This window comes from Camelina sativa, chromosome 18 (assembly GCF_000633955.1).
Source record: "Camelina sativa cultivar DH55 chromosome 18, Cs, whole genome shotgun sequence".
In the NCBI taxonomy this organism is placed as follows: domain Eukaryota; kingdom Viridiplantae; phylum Streptophyta; class Magnoliopsida; order Brassicales; family Brassicaceae; genus Camelina; species Camelina sativa.
Window position 1 is genome coordinate 7,399,804 of NC_025702.1, and position 9,837 is coordinate 7,409,640.

The 9,837-nt window shown below is 35.7% G+C and overlaps 2 protein-coding genes across 3 annotated transcripts in view; one reads left to right on the forward strand and one right to left on the reverse strand.

Moving 5' to 3' along the window:
• Nucleotides 1-1,200, forward strand: part of LOC104760774 — a 2,617-nt gene extending 1,417 nt beyond the window's left edge. The window contains exon 2 of the mRNA XM_010483733.2: nucleotides 634-1,200. Coding sequence (XP_010482035.1) covers nucleotides 634-1,005 — 372 coding nt within the window. The 3' untranslated portion in view covers nucleotides 1,006-1,200. The remainder of the gene's footprint in view (nucleotides 1-633) is intronic.
• On the reverse strand, nucleotides 1,289-7,787 carry LOC104760775 (kinesin-like protein KIN-4A). Of its 2 annotated transcripts, none has more exons than XM_010483736.2 (24): nucleotides 7,531-7,787; nucleotides 6,766-7,062; nucleotides 6,411-6,670; nucleotides 6,130-6,317; nucleotides 5,900-6,024; nucleotides 5,751-5,787; nucleotides 5,553-5,644; nucleotides 5,340-5,450; nucleotides 5,132-5,257; nucleotides 4,914-5,007; nucleotides 4,720-4,829; nucleotides 4,523-4,621; nucleotides 4,201-4,425; nucleotides 3,982-4,062; nucleotides 3,799-3,870; nucleotides 3,611-3,704; nucleotides 3,322-3,359; nucleotides 3,136-3,233; nucleotides 2,924-3,022; nucleotides 2,625-2,846; nucleotides 2,391-2,535; nucleotides 2,152-2,304; nucleotides 1,724-2,045; nucleotides 1,289-1,639 (listed from the first exon to the last, which is right to left on the reverse strand). In XM_010483736.2, the coding sequence occupies exons 1-23, from the start codon at nucleotides 7,651-7,653 to the stop codon at nucleotides 1,827-1,829; spliced, it is 3,108 nt and encodes a 1,035-aa protein (XP_010482038.1). In that variant the 5' UTR covers nucleotides 7,654-7,787; the 3' UTR covers nucleotides 1,289-1,639; nucleotides 1,724-1,826. The 2 variants fall into 2 exon arrangements, with proteins under 2 accessions (XP_010482038.1, XP_010482039.1); XM_010483737.2 differs by having other exon boundaries at nucleotides 3,328-3,359; nucleotides 7,531-7,783.

Here is a 9,837-nt window from a genome sequence, read left to right on the forward strand (position 1 = left end):
TTTTTTTTTTTTTTTTTTTTTAACATAGTTTTTGGAGGCTTTTGTTGAGTTTGATGGATCACTAAGATAGATTGGCTTTTTTTTTTCGGGTGATATTATCATTAGTTACCATTATAACTTTGGATTCAAAAGCTCAAATGTGTATTGAGTTTGAACCATTCCCTTCAACTACTTGCCAACAGATACAGCAGCATTGCCTTCAACCCCCTTTCGTCAAGTCTCCTCTATGGTGGACTGAATGAAGAAGTAGTTTACTGGTCTGAACCCTATCACATCGCCCTTTATCGACTAATCTCATAATAAGAAGATATAAAATTGTAGAGGAATGACCTCTCTCTTTTTTTTTTTAATTATAAGATATTGGAATTTATTCTAAACATAATTATATTGCTAGCTTTTGAGTATGCAATTCTAATGTTATCATCCTCTTCTAGAATTTCAGAATAATAAAGTATCTTTCCTTGTTGAATTTGAGATTGGTTGTGAGTGTAGGAATCATGATTTGATTTCCCGCGCACCTGATTTGTGAGACTTTTATGATTGCAAGATCATTCACATTTATGTATATAGACTGCATTGAACTTCTTTCTTTATAGTACCCTTCCCTGAGTCAGTTTGTCTTGTTCTTAACAGGTCGTGATGGCGATGAGAACCCAAGGAGGAGATGAGGCAGTACTTCAGATTCTGAACCGTACCCGTGAACTTTACAAGCGTAGAATCCAAGAAACAGCTAGTATGGATCAGCTGGCTTCTATATTTGCAGAGTGTGCCATTACAGAAGCACAGCCTCTTGGGCATGAGCCAACATCAAAAGGCTTATTTGGTACCAAAGAATCAGTTGCAGCAGATGCTCACGGCATATCTATCCTGGAAAAAAGCGGGAGGTCACAGATCATGCTCGATGCCTTTGCTGACGGAAGCAGCTTTATCTGTCTGCAATGCGGTGGTCTGGTGAGCATCCATAGGAAAGATGAACACTATGCGTACTGGTGTAGCAATATGTAATGCAAGGATGTTATTTTGTTGGCCAGCATATTGCGTTTGCTGTTAATTGTTGTTGATCTTTGAATGCAATGGGAGAGATACATATAACGCCTAAAAATTGCCTTAACCCTTTACATGTAATGCGTGTGTCTTGTGCTCAGTAATAAACGCTTGAAGAAAGGACATTGTATCTGTCACAACTTCGGATCAGGTTAATCCTTTTCTGCTTTGTGCTCTTGTTTCATGTCTCAATCTTAATTCGTAAGCTATGACGCCCTACAACTTGTGAGACTTGGAACAAAACTAGGCACTAAAAACAAATATTTTCTCATTTACAACAAACCAAAGAACAAATAAAAAGTTGTGTTGTTCATACAAATATCTGCAACTTGAGGACGGTTTATTTCCTCCATGAACTCCTTTAGTGATGTGTATAAGATGTCAATTCTATCAACATGAAAAGAACAATCTGACTCCTAGAAAGCCGTCAACTATCTGTTAGCTACAGGCCACAGCAAGCGATTGGCAGCACCCGCTGCTCGTCCTGATGGTTCTCCTTAATACGGTAGACACGCCAAATAACGAGGTTCTTAATACCACACAAAACCTTAAGAGTTTTCCTCCCAAATGAAACACGGCAGCAAGCCTACTCTCTCTGTTGTGAATGAATCGATCTTCGTTAGAAAAGAAAACGATATCATCTCCAAGTTTCTTAAATAATAATAGAAGAATTTGTTACCTGCACCCATTTGTATGATCCTTTCCATAAAAGTCTCATACTCACAAGTGGAGAGAGCTTGGACACTAAAAGATTCTCTCAGAAAACGGCAAGCAACTATAAATCACATGATCTTATTAGGCAGAGCCTTGTGTCGTGGTTTTGACTTGAGGAGTGTTTCGTCACTGTGCCTAATCCACTCAGAGAGTCTCCATGGCTTTTGCCACTTCCATTTAAATTGAACGATCCACTGGTGATGACTTCTCTTCCACCTCCAAAGTTTCCCACCTTGTTTTCCTACGGCTGATAGTTTTCTCATCGATACTTGTCCCATCGGTACCATCTGCACAAACCAAAAGTTACATAGGAATCTTTCACCACTATAATGAAGCTTGTGTTTTTATGCGCCAATGTAATCCTAGAAAAGCAATAGTAAAATGAATTTTAACCTTCTTGTTTGTATCAATAAATGTAGCCGATCCTCTAACTTTCCCGTTAGCAATCCCTGGGGTAAACTTGAGCTGTTTCTGTGCTGGCACGGTCATTGGAGACGTTGTGCTCCGGTCTTCAGCTAAATCTTTCACTGAACTCGGTGGGGTTCCCTGCACCAAAATTTTATTTCTCATGCGTTAATATGGCTAACCAAAAATATATATGGATAAAATAAGAAAGGTGGTATAAATCTTACTAAAGTTGCAACTGCTTGCTCCCTCAATTTTAACTCCTTTTCTGCTTCTTTCCTTCTTAACTCACTCTGCCTCAGAAGGCCAACAATTTCTTTGAACTGATCTTTCATTTCTTTGATTTCTACATCTTTCTCCCATAATTGGCACCTTCATAAAAAAAAAATGCATGAAAAGCTTGATTGGAGATTCAAAATCTAATGCTGAAAACGATTTTCTTGAATGTTGACTCAAGGCACCTTGTTTCGGCAAGAGAATTGAACATATACTGAAGCAAATTCTTTGCCTCTCCCATTGATCGTAGCTGGTTCCAGCGGCCACGGTTTGTAAAGGCACGCTCCCTTTCTTCTGCCTCAGAGAGTTGTGACGCCATTGCTACTAGAGAATTAGAAGATATACCGAGCATGTTCTCAAGTGACGATATCCGGGCCATCCTTGCATTAGGTGACAACGATGACGCCCTGAAACAAAATTTGTTATTTAAGGATAGGGAACAACTTATAAAGCAATGGAAAATTCATGAAAATTAAAAAAGTACCTAGCAAAGCCATTCTTTCCTCTTGGAGGACTTAACCCTTTCACTGCAAACTCATCCACTTGTCTTAAAACAGCCAACTCTTCGGCCAGAGCAGCGCGTCTGAAATTATCGTTATATGCATAATCAGTAACCACAAAATAAAAATATAAAAAAGATAACGGCCATTTTCATGCCAAACATTATTGCACAACTAAAATGCATTCGAGACATACACATGGCTTTGTTTCTCGTACTCATGACGTACTTCATGCACATTCACCATGACTTCCAACTCATGATCAAGCCAACGCTGCAACGACTTCTCATTGGTCTACACGAGTATGAATTGAATCAGACTTTTCAAGAATCACAATGATACAAACTAGAAAAGATAACGAAAAATTGGGATTGTGTTACACCTGTACCTGACCATTTGTTCCAAAGCCATTTGTACCAGCTGCATAGATAGATAGTTTTATACTTAGAATAACAAAACATAAAACAATAACCACTCGTACATAGCCCAAGATATCTATCCAACCGGCTCCATGCATCAACTAGATTAGGTGCAAATTTCCAATAGACTATGTAAACGTATCACAACAATCAACTAACTACTTGGTGACATGGTTTACTTTATATGTTCCAAGTATTTTACTAATGCTCAAACCACGGAGCACCAAATCCTAAAGTTTTTATTAACCATACCAGTATGTTCACGAGGAGATGATTTCCGAGCTTCCAACAACTCTTTCAACCTTTTGGTAGCCATTGCAGCTTCTTCTGTCTTCCTCTGAAGAACCTGAGAGTGAAAATTTTCTTTAGTTTCAAAGCTGAATCTTTTTCTTTCCTGGTCTTTCAGAGAATTGGTAATAAGGTAACAATCTTGTGCTTACCATTTTCTGGCGCTGATTTAAAGCTTGCAGCTTGTGCCTTTCATACTCGCTCTTTCTCCCTTCTTTCCGTAACTGTAAAAAGTTTAAATTTTTAAGTAAAAATAGAATCTAAGAACATTTGAGAAAAGACTTACTTGGTCAGAAGTTATCAATGCTGAAGTAAAAAGAAAACGGAAAAGGTACCTGCAAAAGTTCCTTCTCCCGGGAGGCTTTCCACTGTCTAAACTGTTCTGCTTCTTGTTTCATTCTGTGTTGAAGTTGAACCTAGAAATGTAAAAGGAAGAGAATCAAACTAATGCACTGTCAAAGAGAAGGTGTGACATGAGTGAGTCTATATGCATGACTTGATTGCATTTTCAGAGTAAACCAACAGAGATGTATCATATTTTAAATTTTTTATACCTTTTGTGCCTTGATGGATTGGATTTCATCTTGTAACCTCCGAGCCGCGTCATCACTCTTTTGTTTCTGCTTCAGTAGCTGAACCTGGCTCTCTTGCTTTTTCTTAAGGTCTAGAATCTGTGCTTCAAGCGCTTTTAAGTTCTGAGCATGCACATCTTGCAACTTCTGTGCTTGACCATCAGAAGCAAGGTTCTCAATTTCAGCCAACAAACGGTTTCTCTCTTCCTGAATGAATGAAAGAAAGAAAGAAACAAATCAACAACTCATAATATGTTTTTGTAATGAAACTTCTTCGAAGCACCAATTGAAAATGATGTTCGACCTGAACAGATCTCTTTTCATCCTCCACTTCTGCAATTTTCTTTCCAAAATGTTGCTTTAGCGCAGCCGGATCATACCCGTCAAAGAGCTTCATTTCAGACTGTTTTCACACATCGATTTAAGCAGTTATAGTTAAGAATAAATCTCTATGTGCACAAAAGGGAACCACCAGTGCATGAAATAACAAGTGAAAGAGACCTCTTTTTCCTCTAGACGGCGGTTCAGTTCATGCAACTCTTTGTCCATACTATTTTGCAAGAGCTTGTGCTCCCACTCCTTTGCCTCTTCGTCTATTTCCCTGGAATCACCTGCAGATATTAAAAGGCCTCTTTTAGTTTCCCAACTCTTTTGAGTCCAAAAGAAGACTCTTTTCCACCTTTAACTAGTTATACCTGTTGTGGCTTCAACCATGGGATAATTTGAGGACTCGATACTGTGCAAGCTCCTTTTAAGCCCATCTGGTCTGACAGAACCAACAAAATCATCCTGCCACCAAATAATAATTAAGACATGTCACAATTATTAGCAACAAGGATCTACCGTAAATAGTTTACCTCAATAATGAAAGAAAAGGAAGAAAAAGAAGTATTATTTAGTTAGAGAATATTACAGCTCGTATGTCTTTAAAGTCTTTATCAGAATGCTCTACACCAGGACATCTGCTACGGTACTCATGAAGTTCACGGCAAAGGTCTTCGTTAGCAGTTTCAAGCCAAGAAATCCTTTCCTTAAGAACCTGCATCATCATCATCACACCATCTTTATACCCCTGAAAAAAAATACATGTAAATCCAAGATACTAAGGTTAACTAACATACCTGGATTTCTGCACATGAGGATCCTCCGTTCCTTAAAGAGAGCTCTGCCTGCAAGTATTCTACCTGTTGGCGCATTTTTAGCATCTCACTGGAGACAGGATCTCTATTAACCTGTTTTTTTGAAGAGTCATATCATAGGAAGAGAAAATTAGACTAATCTAGTATCAGTCAATAATTAGTTTCTTTCAATTGGCATAGTGTAGAATGGCTTACAACAGGTTTATTCCGGATGTTTCGAGCACGATTTGCATATTTTAAAGTGTTAAGTGTTTCCTCCGCGTTAATATCTGCCGGACTGATGCAAGCTGGAGGAACCCGAATACCAAGCATGGAGAAATTGAATGAGCATTAACCAAACTTGCGCAGATAGATAAGAATGAAAACAAATGATAAAAAAAACTTGCAGGTTACCTATCATCACAGTTCTGCTGTTGCCCCCAAGGGAATCCTAAAAAAAAAAGTAACATTCTCAACTCCTTGAGAATGGAGCAACCAGTGTTTACATGAAGCAAAACTGAAAACGAATATATATATATATATATATATATATATATATGTACCTGCAGAAGCCGTGTAAGTTTACTGTCTCTGTAAGGAACATGGGCACCGTCTTTACGCTTTTTCTCATCACCGAGCGCACTGATGACATTACCGAGTGCAAGGAGGCCTTTATTTATGTGAACCCCTGGTGAAAAAGAATCAACTTCCATTACAGCGCACAGTCATCAAAAAGGGCTTATTTCTGGTTTTGGAAAAAGATAATGCAACAGATCGATGAACACATACATACCTTCCTTAAATCTTAAACCATCAGAACCAGTTCTTTTGGCTCGTTCTGAACCAGCAAGGTCTACTAGGTGCAACTTGGCACACAGATATTCTTCTTTCAAGCTCCCATTATAAGCACCGTTTTCAGGAGAATCCGTGTTAATTTTGCGCATCTGCTCCACGGTGATTGTGAAAATGGCATGTGAACGACTGCATAATATACCAATAAAAAAACATGACTTTTTTATGACAGTTTAAGGTATTAAGTTGTACATAATAACAAAGTGTATATATATAGGTCACCTGGACTGATTATTCATGTTAGTACTACCGGTAGCCCTGCTGACAGACCCTTGGTCAAGACAAGCTGCCATCTCTTTCAGCGTACTAACGCTGACTTCTGTGGATCCCGCTAGTGTGATAACACCATTGGATGTTTCTCGTATCTGTATTGGTGGCTTCCCAGGGACATGTGTTACCTTCCCAACGTGCCCAGTGCTACTAGTGTCTGATTTGTTAACAGTGCAAGGATCCAGCAAATCTTGAACCTCTTCTTTATGAATCTACCAAATCAAAATCATTTATGTCATGTCAGGGGTTACAACAACCAAGAAGCAACGAGGTTGGAAGAAAGAAAGAAAGAAAGAAAGAAAGCTACCTCGATAAAAGAAACATGGATCTGAAACTCAATCTGCTGCTTCAAAGTCTCCATCTTGTTGAAGAGAGCGTTCATAACTTGAGGGATGATTCCGGTTTGGCTGCTGTCTCCGCAGCCCGTACCCATTGTGTATGTTTTACCCGAACCCGTCTGTCCATAAGCAAGAACAGTAGCATTGTAGCCTTGAAACAAACCATCAACGAGCGGGGCAGCGCATTCTTCATACATTTCAGTAGATGGGGAACCAGAGCTCCCATATACATGATCGAATGTAAATGAATGTGATCCAATTTGTACCTGCCATCATATTTACAACACATAAATTACAATCAAAATTTTCCAACTAACATTTAAGCATGTGTATGCAAATTAAAGATATCAAATCACAATTCCCAATTTTTTATTTTTTGGCAAAAAGACAAGTAAGGGTCAGTAGTGTTCAGAATTAGCAACAAAAACAATTGATCTAGTGAGCTATTTAATTAAGGAACTAATTTAATGATGCAATAATTCTAAAAACAGAACTACTTAGCTTGGTCAAACATGCATAAAAAAAAATTAAACACTCCGAAAAAAATCATTGATTCTAAAAAAAGTCTCTCAAGATCTAGATCTCAGGGGAGAGACAATTCCGATACAAAAAAAAAAAAAAAAAGCTAATCTGTTAAAAATTCACAGTAAAGAATTCTTCTGCAAGTCCAGTTTAATAATAATCAGACAGGACAAAGCAGAGAGATTATAACATTATGGAAACTGAAACTTCACCTGTGGTTTACCGGTAATGACAGTGACGCAATCTTTACAACCTTGCATCTTTTCGTCGCCGATGAGCGGTCTGATGTGAACAGCAACCTTAACGGAACAATCATCCGGCGGCGTCGATTCCATTGGAAGTAGAGAAGAAGTAAACTCCAATCGAAAGACAAGAGAAAGAGAAAGAGAGAGAGAGAGAGAGACAGTGAAGTTGCAGACAGACAAATGTGGTTTGGAGAGAGAGAGAGACTTGAAAAAGAAAAGGGTAGAAATGGGAATATTGAAAAGATAAAAAAAACTTTGTGAGAAGAGAGCTTAACCGCAACGACAATAACACTCTTTTACTTCCCTTAGGCTTCACTCTTTAGTCCCTTACTATCTCTTTCTCTCTGATAAACGGACCGACGTGACTTTACTTTCACTCTTTCCCGTTTTAACCTCTGTCTATCTTTCAAGTGTGATTTCTGACAACAACAACAACAAAATAAAGTGGTGGAAGAGAGAATATTTAAGCAAAAGAGAGAAATTAGGTCAAATTCTCTACTTTATTGCATGTGCCATTGTATGCAACAAATGATTGTAGTTATTTCTTACATAGGGTTTGGTTTTCTTAGGGCAGTATAAAGAACAAATATGTGCTCTCACCTAATTTCAACTGGTGAGTTTTTTTTATCGTTTGTCCTCCTCTTTATATTTGCAACTACCAAACTTTTGTGGGAGTTATGCCTCACAAGCTATATGACCAATGCATTGGTTAAGTTGTTTACATCTAATCTACAATTGTTTATAGAATATTAGTCTGTTTGGTATTTTAATATAGGATTAGATAAGAAAACAGACACCGCCAAAAAAATGGGTTGGTGACGTAATTGTGAAGTAAAGACGGCCATAACATATATATATCGAGTAGGGAAAAAACGAAATTATCACTACAAAGTCTACAATGATATTTAGTGAAAACTATAAGAAAAATTGAAGAAACGTTAGATATATAAAAAGTAAACAAATAGTGGATGCAAAGCTTAAACTAAAAAAAAAACCCACGAAAATTAGTGGATACGATCGTTACCTTTTTATTTTAAGTTTAATGCACATAGGAAGAGAAAGAGAAAAAAAAAAAGCAAAGGACGACTTTTGAAGAAAGGTCCACAAGGGGAGACAATGCCAGCTGGCGGAAGAATCGTGGTCACGTGGCTGTAGCAATGGGTCCCTAAAAGTATCGGCTTTATGGGAAGGAACTCCCCCTACTTCTCAGCCCAAACCATTTCCTTATTAAAAGAGAAATAAAAGTAAATAAAAGTAAAGAAATAAAAAAAATCAATTATATAACAATATACTATATAAATTAAAGAATTAATTGAACATTTTATAATTGATAGTATCAAATTATATGTTGTCTTAAATATATATTTAAGATAAATAAGATAATGTATATCATATAAAGTCAATTGAAAAATACACTAAAAATATTAAAGAGAAAATGCACATGTCAAAAAAAAGAATGTAAAATAATAATTTCTTAGAGCTTATCAAAAAAGAACCTTATTATATATGCAATTTTATTCTAATTAAAACAAACTAAAGTATATTTAAATAGATATAATTTACAAATATTTAGAGATAAATATCTATTAAAGTAAAGAAATAAATGAGAAAATCATTATGGGACACTATACCAAAAAATTAAAGAATAAATTAAATATCTTATAATGTATAATATCAAATTAAATTTTGTCTTAAATATAAAGATAAATAAGATAATGTATATCATATAAAGTTAATTGAAAAAATACTTTAAAGTATTAAAGAGAAAATGATACATGTTGAAAAAAGAGGGTGCCAAATGACAATTTCTTAGAGCTTGTCAAAAGAGAATTTTACTTTATTAAATATAATATATATATATGCAATTTTATTCTAATTAAAACAAACTAAAGTATATTTAAATATATATAATTTATAAATATTTAAAGAGAAATATCTATTAAAGTAAAGAAATAAAAGAAAAACACGTTATGGGAAAATATACCAAACAAATTAAAGAATTAATTGAATATTTTATAATGTATAATATCAAATTATATGTTGTCTTACATATAAAGATAGATAAGATAATGCATATCATATAAGTTCAATTGAAAAAATACTTTAAAATATTAAAGAGAAAATGATACATGTCGGAAAAAAAAAGTGTCGAATGACAATTTTTTAAAGCTTGTCAAAAAAGAACCTTACTTTTTATTATATAATATATATGCAATTTTATTCTAATTAAAACAAATAAAGTATATTTAAATATATATATATAATTTATAAATA